Source organism: Electrona antarctica (assembly GCF_951216825.1).
Source record: "Electrona antarctica genome assembly, chromosome: 21".
NCBI classification, from domain to species: Eukaryota; Metazoa; Chordata; class Actinopteri; order Myctophiformes; family Myctophidae; genus Electrona; species Electrona antarctica.
In genome coordinates, this window is record NC_136802.1 from 18,690,259 (window position 1) to 18,715,156 (window position 24,898).

At 44.6% G+C, this 24,898-nt stretch overlaps 1 protein-coding gene across 1 annotated transcript; it reads left to right on the forward strand.

Moving 5' to 3' along the window:
* hdlbpb (high density lipoprotein binding protein b) lies at positions 1-24,171 on the forward strand (the record flags this gene model as incomplete). Its single annotated transcript, XM_079491243.1, is given in 27 exon segments — positions 1-76; positions 517-668; positions 1,003-1,218; positions 3,747-3,953; positions 5,079-5,294; positions 7,925-8,131; positions 9,170-9,277; positions 10,923-11,027; positions 11,267-11,345; positions 11,768-11,907; positions 12,562-12,666; positions 13,063-13,176; positions 13,397-13,483; positions 14,155-14,286; positions 15,105-15,323; positions 16,160-16,381; positions 16,986-17,204; positions 18,091-18,254; positions 18,423-18,464; positions 18,466-18,589; positions 18,783-18,887; positions 19,148-19,282; positions 19,871-20,014; positions 21,270-21,449; positions 22,249-22,365; positions 22,824-22,979; positions 23,425-24,171. Coding segments are annotated over 27 exon segments (3,864 nt in total). The 3' UTR covers positions 23,518-24,171.
* Positions 24,172-24,898: the final 727 nt, after the last annotated feature.

Here is a 24,898-nt window from a genome sequence, read left to right on the forward strand (position 1 = left end):
ATGAGCTCAGTGGCAGTGTTGACTCCGGAGAGCTTTGCAGAGCATCGCAGCGGCCTCAAGGACCAAGAGATAACAGGTGATGTCTTTCGCTAGCGTACCCGATTCATATTCCTATGAATGGGAAAGGGAGTTGATTACTAAATCTATTTGAGACAACTGAATAGTCCCCAATCGAATTTTGTTGTCACTGGCACTCAAGCAACCAACCATTTAAGGAACACTATCACATTTGATGTGATCGTAGACTATCATAGTCTGTAGAAACAATAATTGATAGAACAGAAAATTCTGTCAGTTTGGCCTCTCTCTGTGTTTTTCTGTAGATCAGTTATGTTCAGTGTGTGACACAGCGTCTTACAACACAAATACATAGAGAATAAGATGTGGACCATCAATCTATTGCTGGGAAGATTTGTTTCCTATAGTTATTTATGTTTGTTTGTCCATATTTTATACATGCAATTTCCCTTTTCTTCCACCATCTGTCCATGACACATCCATCTCTTTCTTCTGCAGGTTGCGTGCCAGAGGATGAGGCCTACATCCCTACCTACCTGGAGGCCTTCCCTCCCTTGCCGGAGAAAGGGGCGCCAGGGGAGAAGGCTGGGGAGCCTGCTGGGGCCTGGGGTAGTAAGATCAGACCCATCAAAGCCTCTGTCATTACCCAGGTCAGGCAGCCTCCGACAAGAGCAACAACATATGGTTGCATGCAACAATATGCAAACACAGATATTGGAGAGAAGAATGTACAGTCAGTACACAATCTCAATCCAGACAGCTCTTTTGATCTACCCTCTTCATTGTAAATATTTGATGGTAGAAGTGATATTATTGTAAACAAATCAAGTATGACTCGCTTTCATGTGTCACTCACAGATGAGCGACACATGGAAAAAGACTTAGATAACGATGGATAAAAAAACAACGTTCCAGGAAAAAAATAAGCAAGTAAGCCGTATTTGCCTGAAATATGAACCAGCCTCTGTCCCAAACCTTCCCCAGGTGTTCCACGTGCCACTGGAGGAGCGGCGCTACAAGGACAACAGCCAGTTTGGGGAGGGCGAGGAGGCCAAGGTGTGCCTGGACATCATGCAGCGGACGGGGGCACACATCGAGCTGTCCCTGGCCAAAGACCAGGGCCTGTCCATCATGGTCACTGGCAAACTCGACTCTGTCATGAAGGCTCGCAAGGAGATAGTGGCCCGGCTGCAGACACAGGTAACCCAACCACAGTGCAGGCCAGAGAGACTGCAGCTTAAAGCGAGGGAAGCATATTGATTATTGGAGGCTTTCAGTGTGTGACGATATACTGTACATGATGATAGTAGATATGGTTGAGGTGCAGTAATGTTATTTTGTAGTGTACTATTCCGTTTGATACATGATAGTGGATTTATTGGTTGGATCTGACGTCACCATGTGCAACAAATCTCGTTTTAGTAGTTCTTTGCAGTGGCGTTTATTCTCTCAAACAAAGATTAAAGTAGTTCATTTTGGGTGACAACTAAGTACACAGGGGTGTAGTGCTGCATGCAAGCACACCATAATGACACTCCACCACTTTCTGTCTTTAATCCAAGTGAGGAAATAAAATGTATTCACACTGTATAATCCACAGGGTTCTTCACGGTCATGAAATTCCTGGAAATGTTTTGAAATTAAAAAAACAGTTTTCCATGCCTGGAAATAGTTTGTAATTAAATCAAATGCTTTTGGGCTACAGCTTTTGTTCATAAAAAAGCGTAAAATACCTGTGGCCTAATGTATACAAGACATTGCTGGGTCATTGCTGGCACACTGGTGTAAAGAGCCTCATTATTGCACTGTATGATTGCTATAGACCTGGAAATGGGGTAAAATTATTAGGACAAATATGGAAACGTTTTGAAAATGTATTGTAAAAAACCTGTGGGAAGTCTGAATCCAGTTGAAGTTAATATACATTTTTAAACGCTTGAAGATCCAATCATCTCTAGTAAGTAAGATGAAAAGGCAGCAAACCATCCTTTCAGTGTTTGGGACAGCTATGGGGCCCAACGATGTTTTCATATGTTGTCAAGGTGCGGTGTCACAAGAGTGTTACCTTGTCTAGGTATGCTGTCGCCAATAATGTTTTCATACTGTATTTGCCAATGTGTGCTGTCACCAAAAATGTTTTCATATTTTGTCAAGGTATGACGCTATCACTGATGTTTTAGTATTCCTATCATCATATTGAGACTCAACATGATGAAACTATTGATACGGTCAGTCTCTGTACTAGCTGTGCTTTAAAGGTGCAGTGGTTCTTGGCTCTTGCTCACCACCACAGAGACTAGGTTTCAAATCTAGTGCCTCCGGCTTGGCTCTGCATGTTACAACTCCCTGGCGAAATTTTCTCACTGTCAGGTGAAAAGAAGCAGCATGTCACTCATAGGAGGAGACATGTGGTTTTCTGTGCTCTCCCTATAAGACCAAATGTAGGATTTAGCAGACCAGAATACACTAGGAATCAGGAAACGAGAAAAAGGTAATGGTGATACAAAAAATCGTAAGACTGTAACATTTGATCGTATGTTCACTGTCACTGTAGTAGCACTGTAACTGTTGTTACATAACCGTCAGAATGAGCCACAACCGAACAGTGCTATGTATCATAGGTGCGTGCTGGCACTTAAACATATAACCCTGCAAGTACAGTATATCTCGGGGAAAACAAAGGCTCATATACAGTATCGACGCCAACCAGTAAAGGTTATATATGTAGGCTGCCTGTTTTAGGTGAGAGTTTGAACAGAAAAATGACCATCCACTCCCATGGGAGTCATTTTATTTGGCGTCAGCAACAAACATTGCTGATTATCACTTCAAACAGGGACATCAAGCTCCACCTGTTTAGCTGAGTTGCACGTATTGATACAGCAGCGCACAAATGCATTTTGAGCTTATGCCAAGATCCTGTTAAAGGGAATACCATCCAATTGAATAATTCTGTTATATTGTTACAATAAATGGAACGAATAATATCCTTCATACGATGCGTGTTTGAACTTTTATGTCATACCTGATTTCCAGTTACAAATCAGAAAGTCTGCCCCCGGATTATTGTACACATGTCATGTATTCAAATAGAGGCACAAGGAACGGCAGCTAAAGCCTGACTTACACTTTGGATAGTGCCAATTTTGGCAACGTGCATTGAAAATAGCAAATCTACAAGCTCAACTCGGCTCAACTCGTCTCATTGCGACACATTGTGAGCTTGAGGTATTTCCAGTGTGCAACAAAGTAAAAATCAGGCATAACTCTGTCTGTGCAACTCAGCCGTCCTTTCCAGTCCTTTTCTTAGGAGTGCATGAGTATGAAATTCTGACCGATATCCGATCTCCAATTATTTGCAGGGTCATACTGTATCTGCCGATACCAATTCTGACCGATTCCGATATTATACAGAAGACAACAATGGAAACAAGCCTAGGCCCTAGGCGGGGCTTGGCCCAAAACCTGTTAATATTACTGAATACTGAGTTTTCATTACTGAATGACTACTGAATGAGATGAGTACACAAATTAAATGTAGAATTTAGCCATTGACAGTCACATTATAATTGCGTTATATATATCTGTGAAAATAATCTGGATTATTTTGAGACCGATCCGATGCCGATATGTTATTTTTATGGCCGATTCCGACACGCTACCCATTATATCGTTCATCTCTACTTTTTTTTTCTTAATCATTTCCTTTCTCTCCCCTCTGTGCCCAGGCTTCGGCCACGGTAGCCATCCCCAAGGAGCACCATCGTTTTGTCATCGGTAAGAATGGGGAGAAGCTCCAGGAACTGGAACTGAAGACGGCAACCAAGATTGGCATCCCGCGCCCCGACGACCCCAGCGCCAACATCCGCATCACTGGCACCAAGGAGGGCATCGAGAAGGCGCGTCACGAGATCCTGCTCATCTCTGCTGAACAGGTCAGACAGACTTCAGAGGATCATCAGAACTAAAGCCTGACTTATACTTCATTGTACAACAGTGTCACGTGCCCGGAAAAAAAGATCAACAAGCCCACAACTCGCTGCATCCGTGCTGATTTGTGAGCTTATAGATTGTCTGTTTTCGGCTATTTATGACGGAGCATAAATTAAGCATACAGTAACTTGGCATCTTGCTGAAATGAGCTGCAGCAGTCGTGACATAACTCGTAGCAGTGTTTGTAAATGTGTTACGCACTTTAATTATCCGTTGAGCGTAACACATTGTTCACAAGGAAGAGACCTTAGTGGACCTGATGCCTCGCTCGCTCAGTGAGAAGGATGAAACAAGGCTCTCATATTTAGTATAAAGTACAAATTGGATGTTTACTTGATGTCAAACTAACTTGCCAAATGTTGGCTGTTAAATTAATTTAACATCATGCAGATTTTTGTATTTTTCAATCTGAGATAGGAGAGTGTCGGGAGACAGGGAACCGAGGGTAGAGAAAGGAGGGAGATGCATGCGACACAAGCCGGGAGTCCGATTAGAACTCAGGTCCTTGGATCACAAGGAACTGGCTGAGCCACCAAGCACCTCACATGCAGTGTTTTCTTTGGGGGGCACCAAATACAATACATTTATTAGTTGTGTTTTGTTAAATAGAGATTGTCATTACTCATTAGGCAAGGCTCAAGATAGCAAAGATAGTGATATTAAATGTCACAGTAATTTATTGGTGATAAATTACCAATACCAATCCCCCCCCCGTCAGGTGAAAAGAAGCAGCTTGGACTCCTCATGCATAGAAGGAAGCATGAGGTCAGTCCGCTGCCCCCCCAGGTTCAAGGCTCAAGATAGCAAAGATAGTGATATTAAATGTCACAGTAATTTATTGGTGATAAATTACCAATACCAATACCCCCCCCCCGTCGTCGTCGTCGTCGTCGTCAGGTGAAAAGAAGCAGCTTGGACTCCTCATGCATAGAAGGAAGCATGAGGTCAGTCCGCTGCCCCCCCAGGTTGGCAGAGGAAGTGTAGCGCCCAGGATTACATTAGATAACCGACACTGGGTGAAAAAATGGGTTGCAAAATCGTACAATGTATGTGTGCCCACTTACCAGGACAAGCGGGCCGTGGAGCGGCTGTCACTGGAGAAGGCTTTCCATCCCTTCATCGCCGGCCCCCACAACCGACTGGTGCAGGAGTTGAGCCAGGAGACGGGCGCTCGCATCAGCATCCCGCCGCCAAGTCTGCCCAAGGACGAGATCGTCATCACAGGGGAGAAGGAGGCTGTGGCGCTGGCCCTCAGCCGCATCCGGGCCATCTACGATGACAAGGTAGGGTCCCACTTCACTTGCTTTTCTGTTCTTGATTCATGGGGAGAACAATAATACCTCTGCCTTGCATTTTTCACATCTGATTGTTATAGCACCACCAGGAGGCCGACTTTTGCAAAGATTTTTTTGAGTGGTGCAACCACTCCCTTACGGAGCTGTGTGTGTGGGTGGGTGGGTGGGTGGGTGCGTCTGAACACGAAAACAGCATGGTTGTTTTTCACCACCTGTGCGCAACCTAACACACACACAAACATACACGCACATATTAACTGTATATATGGTGATTTCGGGTGTGCCAGTACGGTACAGTAGAGGGTACAGTAGAGGGACCCCCACACGGTAACGCTGTCATTTCTCAACCGTTTCGGACACGGGGCGGCTCGCCGGAATCGGTCCGGCACCCTGGGTGCGTTCCTGTGGATCAGTACAGTGACAGTACAGTACAGTAGAGCAGGGGTTCTCAACCCGTGGGTCGCGACCCCTCGGGGGGTCGCCAAATTATTTTAGGGGGTCCCCAAATTATTTTCCAAAAAAAAAAAAAAAAAAAAAGATTTTTTTTTTTTCACGATTTTTCAAAAATAGCAGACCTACAAGCTCGTAGGTCTTGAGCTTGTAGATCTGCTATTTTTCAATAGCTAAATTATAACAATGCTTAAAACACCAAAAGGGGTTCCCGCCCAAAATGGTTTAAGGTTATTGTAGCAGTCAATTTATATTGGGGGTCGGGAGGGGGCGGGGCGGGGGTCCCGAGACATTGCCAAAGCATTTCCGGGGGTCCCCGGCCAAAAACGTTGAGAACCCCTGCAGTAGAGGGTACAGTAGAGGGACCCCCACACGGTAACTGTCATTTCTCAACCGTTTCGGACGCGGGGCGGCTCGCCGGAATTGGGCCGGCACCCTGGGTGTGTTCCTGTGGGTCTGGAGCTTCCGCCCCCCACCCCCACACGGAGTTGCACCACTCACTTGACACGGATGTGATTTTCCTTTTTTTATATTACTCCTACACATTTTGTCTGCCATTCTGGTTGGCTAAGAAGACTGGCTTCCAACGTTTGCATGATTAGTCCTTTTTGAACAAAATGTCTCAAATCATGAACGCAGCGTGCGATTTCCGCAAGATTTTGCATGCATATTCCCACTAGGCCGAGGAACAAATGCCACCCTTTTCACATTGGCCTGTCGTAGCGCCACCAGCAGGTCGATTTTTGGAAAACACATTTTTGGAACAAAATGCCTCAAATCATGAATGCAGTGTCCGATTTCCATGAAAGGACTAAGAAGACACCCTTTTCACATTGGCCTATGTATAGTGCCACCTGGAGGCTACAATAACCTACCTGTCCTGACCTGGCGGAGATCTGTGCTCTGAGGAGCACTTTTTATAGTTCTTCATGTGTACTCCCAGGAACTTCCTCCTGGTGGATACTGATGGGAGTTGGGATCCACCTCTGGCGCCACTCGTAATTCATCATCACCATCTTCTTGGGTTCATTTGCAAGTTCCAGGATCCTAACTGTCTAAACACCTCTCTGAAGCTGTTGGACTGTAGCCTATAGTACCCTCCTCCAGTCTGTCAGTTTGGATAAAACGAATCACTAAAAGAACTGGAAGGGACATTCAGGATGTGCGTACCAGATGGGTGCTGTTGATAAACGAGCACGAGATAATCTGGAGAGAAAATTGGATTTGGCTACAGAACAACAACAGGATGAGAATGCTAATGATATTTGGTGCGTGTGTATGGGAGGCAAGAGACCAATACGCCGTCTGTCTCCTGCCATCTCTCGCCACCTGACTTTCAATCAATCAATCTTTACCATCGGCCTGTCATCTCTCTGTCCCACTCAATCTTTTATTTCTCCTTCACCACCCTCATATCTCCTTCCTGCCTCTTCTTGGTCTATTTGTCTCCTGTCACCACTCGTTCTCCAATCTGTCCCTTGCCATGTGCCTCCTTCCCAACATCTCTTTCCCCCTCCCCCTTTTAACCCCTTGAACCATATCTACTGTCTACTTTTATCTCAACTCAAAATCTCTTCACAGAAAATATCCCCTCTCAAAGTTCATAGTACGTCATCACTGCCTCCTCTCCTTATTCACTTTCAATTAAATTTTTATTAAAGTGTCGAAACATTAAAGTTGTCTCAAGACACTTTTTTTACATGTAGAGCAAAGACCAGACATAGATCCCACCCTGAGCAAGCAATTTTGCGACAGTGGTAACAAGAAATCTCCCCTTAACTGGAAGAAACGTCAAGCAGACCCAGACTCTAGGGTGGGTGGCCATCTGCCTCGACCGTGTCGGGGTAAAGAACAGAGAGAGAGGAGAGACAGAGAGGAAGATACAAGTAGTACTAGTAGCAATAGCAATAATAATACATGTTATAGTGTAAGATAATATAATATGGTAGCAATCCATGGTCGTGCTCTGTGAAGAGGCTTGGTCCATAACAGAAGTCCATGGAAATGCAGAGTGGGAGACACAAAAATAAACTCCAGGGAGTGGCTCCCCTGATGTCAAGTTAGTGGCAGGCCTTACTGGACCGTGAGTCTGTGTACATTACAATCGCACTGATGAACCCACTTTCTTTGCTTTACTCCCCCGCCTCTCTCCCATTCTCCCATGGCAGAAGAGGAAGACCACCACCATTTCGGTGGAAGTGAAGAAGTCGCAGCACAAGTACATCGTGGGCCCCAAGGGCAACACCCTGCACGAGATCCTGGAGGCCACGGGGGTGTCAGTGGAGATGCCACCTCTGGACTCTGGCTCGGAGACCATCATCCTAAGGGGGGAGCCTGACAAGCTGGGACCCGCACTCACGCAGGTGTATGCCAAGGTGAGAAGAACCCAGGATACAGAGTGTGTGTGTGTGTGTGTGTGTGTGTGTGTGTGTGTGTGTGTGTGTGTGTGTGTAGATGAGAAGGGATAATTCTGCATTCACACTAACGGTAGCCACAATAACGGTAGCCACAATTTATACTACAGCGTTATACTACAGGCTGTGTACAAAGTTTTTAGTTTTTGAAACACCCATGAAGGTGGCATGGACCTTCGTGGGTATGCCTAGTCCATGCCTATAGTTAGGCTTGGCTGTTTTGACAATTCATAAAAGCGTTTTGATCATATGATCTGCAGAACTACAATTCAATAAAGGTTATGACTTTAGCCTTTTTTATACTTGGTCGAATGACCATGTCACGGTCATTTGACAAAGTATGGACTGGTATTTATGTTTTTATATGGTGGAGGATAGCTTTTATTCCAATATAAATTCTTTTTTATAGTTACTGACTGTCATCCAACACAATGATGTTCACCTCTTTCTTCAGTAGGAGCTGGTTCATTAGGTATAGGTAAGGTGCTTCATTAGCTATGGAGCTGCAGGCAGCGTACTGTATATATGCACCTGCTGGGCCTGACACAAGGGTCATTTGATTGTGAATAGCTTCTGAATGGATTCAATTATGAATATCTTGCTGAACGTTAGTCTGGGTTGATTAAATCACTGCTAAACGAGCATAATGGGAACTCTCAAAGAATATTAAGTTGGCTAGCTCGCTATTTCACAGTCTCAATATTATGGAATTGGCACCCTGCCCGTGGTGTTTCAGGTGCCATGATGTAATACTTTGTGTTACTGTTGTTTGCTCAAAATCCTCTGTCTAGCTTCGAGTGGGGCACGACTTGAAAACGTGGTTTCATTAAAGGGATGGCGGCAGGGCATGGATGGTTTGTTTTTGGCAAATGAAAAAGATTGTACAAAATGTTAGCTGTTTGTTCCTCCACAGTCCACATGCATTATTTAAAATAAAGTGAAACAAAGACAGAAATATTGTACAATAAAAATGGTCATAACCTTCTCCTCCCTGTGCAGGCCAAGAGTGCGATGGTGGTGGAGGTGACAGCTCCAGCCTGGCTGCATCGCTTTATCATTGGCAAGAAGGGACAGAACATCGGACGCATCACACAGCAGCTACCACGGGTGAGGGAGAGGGAGAGAGACTGTGTGAGAGAGAGAGCGAGAGCAATGACTTTGTCACTAGAGGCAGCCTAGCATTTAAGTTATAGAAAACTGTCTGTACGGCACAGCAAGGGTAGCACTGCAAAGGGAACTAGGGGTCAGGGGCAGAATGCAAACATATAAAGTACCATTAATAATGAACCGGTTCAGGTACGCGGCCCTCACACCTACGTTAGGGCATTAAGCAACTAGTCGACTAGTTTACTAGTCGACTAGTAAATCCACTAGTCGACCTTGTTGGTACTAGTTGACTAGTTGATTTTTTATTTTTTCCCCGATTTTGTAGGCCTCAAGATCAGGTAGATTATAGTTATAGTCACCATGTACACAGTTTTTCAATGTACAAATATTTATTTTAAAAAAAAAATAAAGTTTATTTTCTTTTATTTTTTTACATAATAGGTAGTTAAACAATTAGTCGACTAGTCGACTAGTAAACTAGGCAACTAGTCAACTAGTAAAAATGACTAGAAGTGAATGCCCTAACCTACGTCGCACTGCCGATCCGACTGATATGCCAATATCAGTATTTGCCCATATATGGAGCTGACTGATTTGTTTTTGCCTGGTGGCATGATGACATATTGAGGTTAGACAACACCCTGTATGCAGAACAAAAACACAAGTCTGTGTCCTCACAGTGTCTTGCTCAAGTACGTAAGCAAACAATATACCCCAATACTAAAGCCTGCACTGAAGGACACAAACACAGAGTTAAGATGAGAGAGATAGAGAGAATAAAGGGAAATTAGTTTGTAGTATGAGTGAAGACGTTAAAGCAGGTAGTCTAAATGCAAATGTATACCTTCTCATAACCCATATTGCTCGACAAAAAGAATACATTGAAAATACGTCATTGTTGTCCAACAATGACACAAGAGTGTCATGCTCCAAAGTCTGAATTAAGCCTGAGGCAGTGCGATTTCACATCAAGTATATTCTTGTCACAAGGACAACACAATAGAAGCTGAATGAACAAAATGGTGTCATGCATATTTGAGACAGTCATCTCAAACATATGGGACATGGCATGTCCAAGTGTGTAAAAGTGGGGAGGACAGATGAAGGAAAGGTTGAGGGTGATGGACTTAATGAGACGTAAAGGAGAAAGGCAATGAGGTAGGAGAGGATGAATGGAGTTCGAAGGAGTAGAACGTGACTTGGTCTGACTTCATTCTTGTGGTGTGCTTGCTGCTCGGCTGATGCAACATGGGGAGGGCTGTGAGCAGGCCTGGAATTTTATCATTTTAGGGACAAGGCCACTTGGCTTTTCGCGCATGTTTTTGGAGGGTACAAAGGCCAAATGCTACCAAATGAATTGCATGAATTGCATGGTATGAATTGCATACCAAAGGCAGGAATGATATGATATAGTACTTTATTGTCAGTTTGCACTGAAATTTGTCTTGCGTCCCTTCCTGTGGCTAAGGAAGGGACAGAATGAACAAATTTAACTTAAAGGCTAAGGATGATTTAATATGAATATAGCACAAGAACAGTATAACTATCAGCGAATTATAACCTGTATATTTAGTATTTCCAATATATGAACTAAGTCATATTGGGCCCCCGCTTGAGTCTTATTGATGTGCATGTGTGTGCTTAGGTTCACATAGAGTTCACAGACGGCGAAGAGCGCATCAGCCTGGAGGGTCCCACTGAGGAAGTGGAACAAGCTCAGGCTCAAATACAGGACATCATCAAGGACCTGGTCAGTACACTGTCACTAACGGCTAATGTGTTGCAATCCAGTTCAGAGACCTGGTTCCGCATGCATCTCATCTCATGTGTCTCACACGAGAAAAGTGATTTTCTTTGTACACTTATAGTAGGGGAGACACAGGAGAGAAGTCTGTGGTGGTAGATTCACTTACTGCCATTACTGCTGCGGTAGATGTGTGGCCAATGTGTGCATTTATGAGCCTGTAAGTCTTCTCTTGCTCCGGCCAGCTGGTGAGAATGGACTACACTGAAGTCATGATCGAGCAGCGCTTCCATAGACACCTCATAGGAAAGAATGGAACCAACAGTGAGTAATGGCGCACGCACACACACACACACACACACACACACACACACACACACACACACACACACACACACACACACACACACACACACACACACACACACACACACACACACACACACACACACGTATATTTTAAGGCTGGATTTCGCATAATTGTCACGCTTTCATCAGGTTTTCCATCTTATAAAAAACAAAGTTAGTCACACTTGAGATTTATGCTGTAAGTATACAAACACAAATAATGGCTTTACTGATACACTGAAGTCCGTATTGATTTTATGGTGCTGAATCGATGTAGCTGTAATGTTATTTTAAATGTTTCAATCCATGTCTCACCTCTAAATACCCCCCCAAAAAAGCTGTTCATTTCCTCACTTTCTGCTTATTACCTTTTTATTCTCTCTCGTCCTTCGCTCCAGTCAACCGGATCAAGGAGCAGTACAAGGTGTCTGTGCGGATCCCCCAGGACTGTGAGCATAGTGGCCTGGTCCGGATCGAGGGCGACCCCAAAGGGGTTCAGCTGGCTCGCAGAGAGCTCATCGAGATGGTCCAGAGGATGGTGAGGACCATGGAGATCATTTAACGTTCTGCCCTAGTAGAAGGGTTCACAATAATGTCCATGCCAAGGACCCACAAAGAATAGCTATAGCCTCTGGCTTCCGCCCTGCTATTGCAAAATTAGCAGCACGTTATGAGCTTGTAGATTGGGTATTTTCACTATTTTATCCTTTCCAGTCCCTGTAGTTCTATAAATGCCAGACAGCTTATAATAAGGGTAATAATAATAATACAAGTTTATTTATATAGCACCTTTCAAATGTGTGTTACAAAGTGACACATGACATAAGGAACACAAACAATAGAACAAGAAGCAACATTTCAATAATCAGCTAAATAAAGTAAGCAACAGAAGTCATTTCAATAATCAGCAAAGTACAGTTCAAAGTAGTTCAGACAGACAGCACTATTTGAAGACCAGGCTTCATGATATATATATAACACATATATAACAGGGCAATCTTTGTCTCTGCTCTAGCGATTACTACAGGCTGGGAGGATGCCTGTCAGTTGGTGGGTGTTGGATGGTAAAAAATAATTGGCTACTCTAAATTTAGAAGAAAAAAAGAGCTTGACTTATCCTTTATCTTCTAACAGCAGGACACGTTGGAGTGCAATATCACACTTATACATTCTTTGTTTGTGTCTTTGCCAGGAAAACGAGCGCACCAAAGACCTGATTGTGGAACAGAAGTACCATCGGACAATCATCGGGCAGAAGGGAGAGAAGATCAAGGAAGTTCGAGACAAATTTCCCGAGGTGAATATATTCTCCCCTGGCCTGTCATCCAACTTCCATGTTAACCTTGCATTATATGCTCAATTATTAAATAGTTTTGACACTTTTGTTACAATATAATGTAATGCAGTGGTTCTCAAAGTGACGTCAGGGCTCCATGAAGGGTTCCAGGGGCTCCCCAGGCAAATTTGTTATAGCATCAAAATCAGTTGAACCACTTTGACCTCATTTTATAATTTGGCTGTTGTGAGCTTGTAGATCGACTTTTGAACAAACACAAGGCAATAGGCCCAAAATCGTTCTCAGAAGGGAGTAACCGTGGCCAAATTCAGATATATTTGTGGGTTCTGGACATGAAACTGTTTGAGAACCACTGTAATGTGTGCATATTATTACAGTATCTTGTTTTATTTCCAGGTCATCATCAACTTTCCTGACCCAGCTCAGAAGAGTGAAATTGTCCAGCTGAGAGGACCAAAGAACGAGGTGGAGAAATGTGCCAAGTTCCTCCAGAAAATCATTGCAGAGCTGGTATGTCCCACCACACACACACACACACACACACACACACACACACACACACACACACACACACACACACACACACACACACACACACACACACACACACACACACACACACACACACACACACACACACACACACACACACACACACACACACACACACACACACACACACACACACACGAAACATATATTAATAACATTCCTCTCCCTTGTTTTGTAGATAGAGAACAGCTTCTCACTTTCAGTTCCTATCTTCAAGCAGTTCCACAAAAACATCATTGGCAAAGGTGGCGCCAACATCAAAAAGGTGAAACTTCAAACCTTGTTTATTTTGTATGTCTCTCTGTATCCCAGTCCACTGACGCCTTAAGTATATTTCTGACATAAGCGCATGGATGTCAGAAAACAGTTGAACAAAGAAAAAAAAAAGATTTTATTCATTCAAGTAGGCCTATCAGGTAAATGTAGACACCCACATCAGAAAGGTCAGAAGATTATCCAGGCTTCATTACTGTAATGCTCTGGTCTACCAAAACAAGCATTGGTGCAGAATGCAGTATGCATGCTCACAAAAGAGCAGACAGATAGTACACAATACGCCAATAAAATAAAACTGCAATCGTTGCTTGTTAGTAATATTATAGTGGATTATAAGATCCTTTCATTGGGTTTTAAATGGCAGCTCATCTGTCTATTTATCTGAAATGCTTTTTAGGTACTGCATGTGCCTACCAAATCCCTCAGATCCTGTCACAGATCTGTTTGATTGATTGATTGATTGAACATTTTAAACCTCTTTAACTGTTCCAAAGGCTAGAACAAAAAGTCATGGAGAAGCAGCTTTTAGCTGTCTTGGTCTTCTTTGGTTAGCCTTTGGAACAGACTGACGGAGGATCTACGACAGGTTTTTGAATCCTTGGACATTTTTTAAAGAAATGTCAAGACACTCCTTTTTTGTGCATTGTATGTGACCGGCAGATCCGAGAGGAGACAAACACTAAGATTGACCTGCCGACAGAGAACAGTAACTCAGAAATGATCGTCATAACGGGCAAGAAGTGCAACTCTGAGGCTGCTAGAGAACGAATCCTGGCCATCCAGAGAGAGCTGGTGAGAGAACGTCACACGTCTGTTGTCTCCTATTAAATCAGATCGGTTGACTTTTAACCACTCAAACCCTATATCCTTCGTTGTACGTGAACTGGTGAAAATAGCCGATCGCTGATCCTGATCAGCTGAGTTTTAGCTTAATTGCTTTTGCCTATTATGCCCAGCATAGGGATGCTAGACTTCATGTGGTTGTCACAGACAGTACTCATTCACAGACATTGTCTTCATAGTTTTGAGGGGCGCTAGCTCCCTCCTATGCCCAGCTTTGTGTGTTTGTGTGAACACAAACATTGGCTGATGATTGACTGATCACCCCATATCGATGATTTGATTGGCTGAGCAAAGTACATATTGAAGATAAAGTGAGGTCTGAAAATGGAAGACGGCAAAAGTGGATTGGCTGGAAATGACATTTGTGATGATTTGATTGGCTGAGCACGGAATGTGATGTGATGTATGGTGATGTATAAGAGTGCCCCCTCATGTGTATATATATATATATATATATATATATATACCGAATTCCCTCCTCGATGTTGTAAGATGATAAGAGCGCCCCTCACTTCACACGGGTGTGTTTTTTTTCATTTCTACCCCTCCAAATCTCCCTAAATCAAGAAAAAGAAAGCTATAATTGTCAGAGGCTGTACTGTATGTGTACAGCCTATTGTCTAATACAATACAAAAATAGTAGTTTTGTCCTGTTATTTATGAGTTCATTACTTTTAGAACAGTGCTGTAATTCACAACACACTTTACATGAGTTTTATGTACGTGTCATGCACAGTTATAAAGATGCAGAAATGATCATTACCCAGGCTAACATCAATGAGGGAGAGGTCAACATCCCCGCCAAGCTGCACAATTCCTTGATCGGCTCCAAGGGCTGCCTGGTGCGCTCCGTCATGGAGGACTGCGGGGGCGTCCACATCCATTTCCCCGCCGAGGGCTCGGGCTCAGACAAAGTCACCATCCGGGGGCCCGCTGGGGAGGTGGAGAGAGCCAAGAAGCAGCTGCTGCAGCTGGCCGAGGAGAAGGTAGGGAGGGAGGGAGGGAGGGAGGGAGGGAGGGAGGCTGGGAGGGAGGGAGGGAGGGAGGGAGGGAGGGAGGGAGGCTGGGAGGGAGGGAGGGAGGGAGGGAGGGAGCGAGCGAGCACGGGATAGCGAATAAGGGCAGAGGAGGAGGAAGGAGGAGATGTTTTGAAAAATGGCCATTAGTCACAGAGGGGTGCAGGGAAGGCGAGGTTGAGAAAGTCACACTAGTGATGAGGAGACGGTGAGTCACTGGCCGAGGAGGCAGATACACCCTGCAGCTTTCCCAGACGTTAACAAAAGGGCATGGTGAAGATGGATACCGTATTGTGCCGAATATAAGACAAGTTTCTTTTTCCAATGAAAATAGCCTAAAAAAACGAGGTCGTCCTACTGTATAACCGGCGATTAGATTTTTGACGTGTAATTTAACATCCAGTACCGCTGAAACCAGTGTAATGAATAGAGCAGAGCGATTGAATCAACAGAACAACAGCTACAGCTCAGCTGTGATATGAACGATGTGGTTCAACACAGTGGTTCAAAAGCTGCAAGTTAACCAAACAGGAGAAGTTATGAGTCCTTCTTTATTCAACTAGAACCAAAACAGAAGCGCAGTATCTTCATAAAACAGCGTCTGCTTCTTAACACCGCGGAGCTGGCTGTTGCACACAATATGTCCCCCAACAACATTGCCATGTAATGTTAGTTCCTAACTTCCTACACTAACTAATGGGGGTCGTCTTATAATCAGAGTCGTCTTATATTCGTCACAATACGGTAATTAGCACGTGCATCGTTCTTCACATCCTTGCACACTATTGTTTACCTTTCACTTCCAGCAAGTCAACAACTTCACAGCGGAGCTGCAGGCCAAACCGGAATACCACAAGTTCCTGATAGGTCGCGGCGGGGCCAACATCAGACGCGTGCGGGACAGGACGGGCGCTCGCATCATCTTCCCATCGCCGGACGACACGGAGCAGGAGCTCATCACCATCGTGGGGAGAGAGGAGGCCGTGCTGCTCGCCCAGAAAGAACTGGAGTCGCTGGTCAAGAACCTGGTAGCCGTCTCTGACGCGTGCTTTAACTACTAGGAATGACTTTGACTAGAGTTCACAACGATATTTTTGTTAAATGCTTTACAATTTCAACATGGCATAAGGTTTTGCACAGTTTTGGAAATTAACAAGAATTGCAGATGAACCGTTTACCCCCCAATCAATACACCCTTGTGAGCCACATAATAGATAATGGACATTTTCATCAACATAAAACAAAAATAAATACAGTCCACCCAGAACAAGTGTGGCCAAACCGTATCCCCATGCTGTAGAGTGCATTGCTGGAATTTGGCGGAAGTAGCAGGATTTTGGCAGATGTCCCGCTCAAGGAAATTACGTTGACACTTTACAAATCTGTTTACATCCTCCATGTATGGAAACAAGTGTTGTGATTAGCCGTAAATCATTGTATCTGGGGGAAATACTGTACATCTGACGGATGTTCTGGCCCAACACTTCCGGCTATGCACTCTCTGCCTTTGGTCATGACGAGGCTTTTCTCTTCGCATGATGAGTAAGGCTGGGGCCGAGGCTATATGAACCCCCAAACGAGACCAGATGTGTAGAATGTGGTCACCTCTACCATATTATTCCTCCTCTGCAGGACGACGTGGTGGAGGACAGCATGGTGGTGGAGCCACGGCACCATCGTCACTTTGTGTGCCGGCGGGGCCAGGTGCTGCGGGAGCTGGCCGAGGAGTACGGAGGAGTGGCGGTCAGTTTCCCTCGGACCGGAGCCCACAGCCAGCGGGTCACTCTGAAGGGAGCCAGGGACTGTGTTGAAGCGGCTAAGAGACGCATCCAGGAGATCATCCTGGATCTGGTAAAAAAAACACAGTCTGACTGAACGAACCATGATCGATACGCTACGGCAGTGGTTCTCAAACCTTTTCATGTCACCCCCAAATTGACACTTGGACCCCCATAAGAGAAGATTTGTACGGCTCTAGCAGTGATTCTAAACCATTTTAATTTCAAGGACCCCCAGTTTGACTTGCATTAGGCTACAGACCCCTACAGACCCCTTTAATGGCATTTCTATCTCTGGGACCCCAATTTATATTGTAAAAACATAATTCACTCTAATTTAACTCAGACTCAGAGTGTACAAATGGAACCAAATGTTTGTACGCTCTCCGAGTTACAGACCCATAAGGGTCCATTTGGTTCATAACTATCTCTAATTTAGCTAGGGACCCCCCGGAACTCCCTCAAGTACCCCTAGGGGTCCCCGGACCCCACTTTGAGAACCAATGTGGTAAACACAGGACTGAACTAACCATAACTGATAACACTACGGTTCTTCGACCTCATGTCGTCACATCACGTTTGTAAATGTTTTACTACTGTATTCATTAAAAGAATTACAATAAAAATAAAATGCACTGTCACGACACGCAATGGTGTAACACAAAACACCTAAACGGGACGATAGCATAACACGTGTAGTAGTCCACCTTTTCAAGGTCGTTTTGTTGTGCTCGACTGTGACGGGGTGCTCTAGCTGCAGCAGACACTATAGTCATATGAAACAACATTAAAAACTGTTACCAACCTTACCATACTAATACACTAACCTACTTTTCACAGGTTAGTCAGACAATGGACCGATAACTACACTAAACTGGATATTGTTTGGTTTGTGTGTATGTGTGCCTGATGTTAAGCGTCACTGTCATCTGACTCCCTTTGCTCCATTTGTGCTGCAGGAGTCCCAGGTGTGTGTGGAGGTTGCCATCCCCCAGCGTTATCACCGAGCCGTCATGGGGCCTAAGGGCTGCCGCATTCAGCACATCACCAGGGAGCACGAGGTGCAGATCAAGTTCCCAGAGAGAGACGACGGCAACACAGCAGGTACAACACACAGGTTACAGTATGCAACACAACACAAGCCTACATGAGCATCAAAATGTATCAAATAGCACCTGTCAGCCAGGACAGTTCCTGCACATTTAGTGCACTTGAGATGAACAAAGTGATTCTGATAGACTTTATTCCATGCAAAGTTACAACAATTGTTACCGACTAAATAGTAAAGTAGTAAAGTTCAGCTGTGGGATTTAACCGCTCACATTCCAAGGTCAAGAGGCTCCGTCTCAGGAGAACGGCGAGGCCGGCCTGGAGGCAGAGTTTGTCCCCCGCAAGTGTGACCTCATCACCATCTCTGGGAAGTGCGAGAAGTGTGAGCTGGCCAAGGCTGCATTGCTGGTATGCTTCACTTTCAGCTCGCTCAGTCAACAAACACAAGAGCTAGTGGTTTACCATTGTGAGGCTTCTGTTTCATACTTCATACGCATTACTGAAACCAGATTCACACCAAATTTGTTTTCTTTTATCACCTGCTCCCTTTGTCGTTGACACTCCTCAAATGTCTCTCACTCACCTACCTCTCTCTCTCCAGGCGTTGGTACCCATAACGGAAGACGTGGAGGTGTCTTATGAGCTCCATCGGTACATCATCGGACAGAAGGGCAGTGGCATCAGGAAGATGATGGAGGAGTATGAGGTCAGTGTGTGCATGTGCAAGGGAAGCGATGCTGCCATCTTCTGGACAAATTGAAGAAATTCTGAACTTGTCCTCCATAATTGACTCTTTTCTTGTGTTGGAGTGTTGCAGTTAAATTATTAAACATTTGTGTTACTAATTACAAAATACTCAAGTGTGGTTGTGGTAATTAATGACAGATAAAACGGAGGACAGGGGGAAAAGTTAGTTGGTTCAAGGTAACATTTTGTTATTGTGTGTGTGTGTGTGTGTGTGTGAAGGTGAGTATCTGGGTGCCTCAGCCAGAGCAGCAGTGGGACGTCATCAGGGTGACCGGTCAGGTGGCTAACGTGGAGCGAGCCAAACAAGGTCTGCTGGAGAGAGTCAAAGAACTGCAGGCTGAACAGGAGGACAGGGTGACTGGCACAGTGGCACTCACACACACACACACACTCACACACACACTCACACACACACACACACACAGCAAGAGCAACGTGGAATTGACCAAATCTGAATTGTTAGTTTAGCCACTTAAATCAGTTGACTGGGGTTAATACTTAAGGTCATTACACACCTGGCGAATTAGCGACACGAATAAACAACCCCGAAAATGCAAAAATATTTGGCCGGCAAATTTGTACGCGTCTGCCTATATATATATATACAGTATACAGAGGTGTAGCAGTCACCAGCGAATGTTCGTTGCTGATGTGAAAGCTTGCATTGACCTTTTTTTTTTTTAAGCATTACAAAAAAATTGTGGCGAAAAATCGCCCCCGGTGTGTAAAGAAGTACCTTTTCCCCTCTACACCAAATCTCTTCACCGAAAATGGCCTAATATTGATAATGATATTACACTATTTTCGCTGAATGTTCATCTATTATCATATGACCATGTGGGCATGGTTCTTGTGCCGCTCTTTATTTAAGAACACACACACAGTATAACTACTGAATGTGATTTTTCTTTTAACTTTGACGTACCATCTCTCCCCATGCAGGCCCTGCGTAGCTTCAAGGTGACCATGTCTGTTGATCCCAAGTTCCATCCTAAGATTATTGGCCGCAAGGGAGCGGTCATCTCTCAGATCAGAAAGGATCATGATGTCAGCATCCAGTTCCCTGACAAAGGAGATGAGCAGCAGGTTGGGAAGAGAATTTACTGAGGCCAACATTCAGTCAGTCTACAATCAAATGAATTTAACACATTTTGTGCCCAAAACGTCTGTGGACGTCCTGGGTATTACCGCACGTGCATAGCCCAAGACGTCTGTGGACGTCTTTGAAAAAATGCATTTGGCGTTTAAATTAAATAACTCAGAAACTATAAAACATTTCAAAGTAAAAAGTTCCAGCATGTGTCTCCACAGTCAGCTGAATTATAAAAAATGTGAATGGATTTTCTAGGTGAAAGTGATTTTGGGCAGTTAAGCGTGGGCTCTCAATGTGTTAATTTGATAAAACAATGTGTACAATCTCACAATGTGACACATCACAAGTCACAACACGAGCTTTTAGATCAACCATTTGTACTATTTTTGCGCGACGTACAGTAGTCTAGCATGTGCCACTGTTTGGAGCGGGGGTGCATCCAGGTTTTCTTGTATCTGTGGGCTTGTTGGAAGAGGGTATTTCTGAATCCCTCAGCTCAAGCCGTGCACACAGAGACATCAGGCGTAGAACGGTGGAGTTGCAACTGCCAGTGCCATGGCGACCAAGGATGTTACAGTAGGCCAGGTAACATGGGTCTGAGCCCACTCAGGCATTGAAGTCTCTGAGTAAGAAGAGCTTGTCCTTGTGGCTAATCTTAGTGAGGAGGCTGCCGAGTTCTTCATAGAAGGCTTCTTTGCCTTCTCCTAGCCTTATCCTGAAGAGAAATTACTTACCAGGCAGCAGGTGGTTAGGAATCAGAGTTTCCCTCTCCTATCCGATGTGTTGGCTAGACTTGGTACCATTGGACGTACGGTACCATACAGGAGGACCAGGTCTGACAGTAGGGAGTCTAGGGACATTTCCTTAGCCAAAGGTAAGGTTCTACCTTGTACCTCTCTACAGCCTGCGTTTGCAGTTTAACGTCATGCCCAGGACATATTGTACGACAGTTGTATGAGTATATACTATTTTGCGACATCGATTATTCTGAATAACAAATGGATAATATAATCTCTAAGAAGATAATCGAAAGTTGCAACCCTACTCCCTACTTGTATTATAAAGTAATGTGTGTATAAATGTACTTTCTATAACGGTGCCTTTCCACTGACTTTCCCTTCTGTCCTCTTTCCATTCCATGTCCCTTTCCCCCCCCCACTCCTCCATTTCTTCACCGTCTCCTCACTCTCTGGCTTTACATCCACGCGTTTCCTCTCGCGCTCCTCCTCGTGTCTGGAACCCTCCCAGGATGTGATCGTGATCTCAGGCTACGAGCGGAACGCAGAGGAGGCACGCGTGGCCATCCAGCAGCTGGTGGCAGAGCTCCAGGACATGGTGAGCCAAGACGTTCACCTGGACCCGCGCACCCACGCCCGAATCATCGGCGCCCGTGGCAAGGCCATCCGCAAGCTAATGGAAGACTTCAAGGTTGTGCGGCCACTGTGTGTGGCTTTCATCTTTCCTTGTGTGTGCGCACTGTATGTCTCTTTTGAAGTGGCTGTGGGAAAATGGAGCTTGTATTTTGTATACAGATTACTTAAAATAAAATGTGCTATATACTAATCTTTATACATCTGCATAAAACTATAGAAAATATATAAAACCATACAGTAGTTTTGCTGGTTCAAAAGGGATCTCAACATAGCAGGTTATTAGTTACTATGGCCAGCAGTAGCTATGATGAGCAGGGGGGGTAAGCCCACCCAGACGTGCTACGTCTTGCCTACAAAATAAAAAGCCAAGTATTATTTCTAACTTCTAAAATTGGTTGGGCAGCTTCCAGCCCGCCTCCAAAGTCACTCAATCAATCTTCTCACGGTCAGCCAGAAGACACAGAGCTCTGAACACAGTGTCTCTCGGAACTGGGGGCATTGTTCTGAGGACACAATGGGCAGTTTAAAGCATCGGACTTTGACTTTGAGAACTCTCGCCAGCTGTAATTTTGCCCATGTTGACCAGCCCTGGTTCAAATGTCCAACACTTGAGCTCTGGTTGACCGAGGGAATGACACTCGAGTTGTAATAATCTGGAATATAAAGAAACAAAAAAGGAATTTGGTGAAAAATGAAAAGAGGGTGTTTCATTGTGCAATGTTGCATTTCATAAATACATATTTCATTTACCAACTTACTGTAGGTCCAGCTACTGTGCATACTAATATGGGGAGGCAAAATGCACTATTTACCATTTTAATACTACACTAATCCCGTGTTCCTCCTCTGTACAGGTGGACATTCGGTTTCCTCAGCCAGGCTCTGATGAGCCAGACAAGGTGACTGTGACAGGCCTGCCAGAGACTGTGGACAACGCCATAGACCACCTCCTCAACCTGGAGGAGGAATATGTGAGTCAATTTACTATTTAGGCTATTAGCAGATTCTCTTGTCTGTAGGTGAAATGTCCTCACTCCAGCAGTGACAAACATGTGACTAGCATTGCCCCCTCTGGGTGGAGTATTCTCATTGCATCATTATATGCATACTAGACTTGTATGAAGACCACAGGTGGGCAGTATAGAGCGGTGTGCAATATGCCTTAAATAATGACATTTTACTTTAGTAGAGCAGTGACTGAACTGCTTGAGCATACAACTTGCAACATTGTCTGTAAATATCATATTAACAAGAGCTTGTGACTAATTAATACCTTAACTACATTGGATGGATTGGTTCTCTTTTTTCTTCCTTCCTTTTTTTTTAAATTTTCCTGAAATTTAACGGTTTTGGACAATGGACATACAAGGTTTTTCACCCGACAGCGACAGAGAGATATCCGTTTTCATCTTTGTCCATCTCTTAACAGATGATGAGTGTGACGGAGACAGAGACCATGGCAGCGTACATGAAGCCTCCGTCTCGTTACGGTGGAGGGGGCGGAGGTGGAAGCGACGACGGCAGCGGAGGACCTGCAAAAGGCTTTGTGGTGCGTGACGCGCCCTGGAACGTGCCGGGGAACAAGGTGAGAAATCTCCTCTGTACACTATAACGAACAATAACGTTCACCGCGGTCAGTGCGCATCGTTTTTCCCCACCTGTTTGACGTTTGAATATCGGTGGTTCCCAAATCTCGACAGAAATGTTGTGTCTCCCCAGGAACCAAACTAGGGGAAACGGCCAAGCTCACAACGAGTTGCAATGCGCTGCAAGCTCGTATATCGGCTATTTTCACTGCTTCTTAAGTATATCAAATGTATGGAAATTCTTCAGGGGGGAGGGGGATATATCTTTTTAAGGTTTGACATTTTCTTCGTGACCCATAGAAATGTGTCCGCAACCCAAAATTGGGTCCCGACTCATCGTTTGGGAAATGGTGTAATGGTGTAAGCAGAATGTAACTGTATGGATGACCTGGTGCCAGATCGTGATCAGCATGTCTTGTAATGTAACTTGTTTATCCCCGCCAGGCTCCTGACATGAGCAGTGCTGAGGACTTCCCCACCTTTGGTACAGGTGTGGCCCCCAAACAGACCTCTGCCTGGGGGCCCAAGAAGTTCTGAGAACAGCACTGCTGGGAAGGTCAACAGCTCTGCATGGTAGAGGAGATGGAAAAGAAAAAAACACTGGACAAATCGCTGCTCACCCCTCCTTTCCCCGACTCTCTCTTCACTCTCTCTCCCTCCCATGTGTGTATTAACTGCAGCCTCTCCCCCCATAACCAGCCACAGTGGGGATTCTCCCCCAATCCCTCGGAGAAGATGATAGCGCCTACAGACGCCGAGTGATCTCATCGTACTTCTGCAGTCCCACTCCGCCTCTTGGCCCCACCACTACCGTTGAACGGTTTTAAAACTCTTTTTAGATCATGTCCTAACTCCCCCACACCTCCGACTGCCAATCCGCCCCCCCAAATGCTTCCCCTCACTCCAGTGCTGTACAGATGTTAAGCTGTCCAATCAATCAACTGAACCAAGCAAAGAGGAATCGGAGAGCACCAGCTAAAATGTCCCTATGGGTGGGAGTGGGTGACTGGGATTTATCCTAGCTATCAATGCAGTCTTGGTCTTTTTAAGCTAATAAGCTGAACAAAATGGGGTGGGGGGGGCGGATTCAATGTTTTACTGTGCAAGAGCTTCTAAAAGAAGTTTGTCTTTTAAGGTTGTTTTACCGTGTTTTTAAAAAGCCGTTTTGTCGTTAGTCCAGCCTTCCGGACATGTGAGGTCAATATGTAATCCAACAGGGAAGGTGTGGAGGGCTAGCGCCCCCTATAGGAGGGGCTAGCCCCAGGGCGTTGGTTCTAGGAGAAGTCTTGCACCCATTAAGTGTTTGTAGTTCCTGTATTTATTGAGCACAATGGCTTTCATTGCTGCTTTTACGTAGCCTTTGTTTCACAAGTCAAAAGATGTAAAAGTCTCACAATGATTTGTAATAATGGTTGCTCTGTCTTACTATTTATTTATTTATTTGTTAAGCCATTTTATTTGAACTTCTGTGATATTGGCATTTTTATAAAGCACTTATTGTAGCTTGATGCTTTTAACCTTACTTTTCAAGGGAGTGTAAAATACGTGATCTGTTGTTGCGTTGAGGTGTACAAAGAACTTCTCGCTATTTTTTTAAACTCGTGTGGATTTTTCCATTGTTGGTTTCTGGCATCTTTGAAAGACTGTGTGCAAGTAAGGTGTCCATTTGAATGAAGCTCAACCAAACTCCGGTATTCTCTAGTCTGGCAGTTGTTTGCCTCGGTTGTCTTGTTTTTGTGGCATTCTTCGTTTCAAGGTTTTTCCCTCTTTCTATTCTCTCAAGACAGATGTTTCGGCTGGCTCCCACAATTTTGGAATGTTGCCACTTAACAGTCTGTACTTCAGAATATCTGAAAACGAGTGTAAAATAAAGCGGATGTCACATGGAATTGAAACTATTCCAATGATTATGCAATAA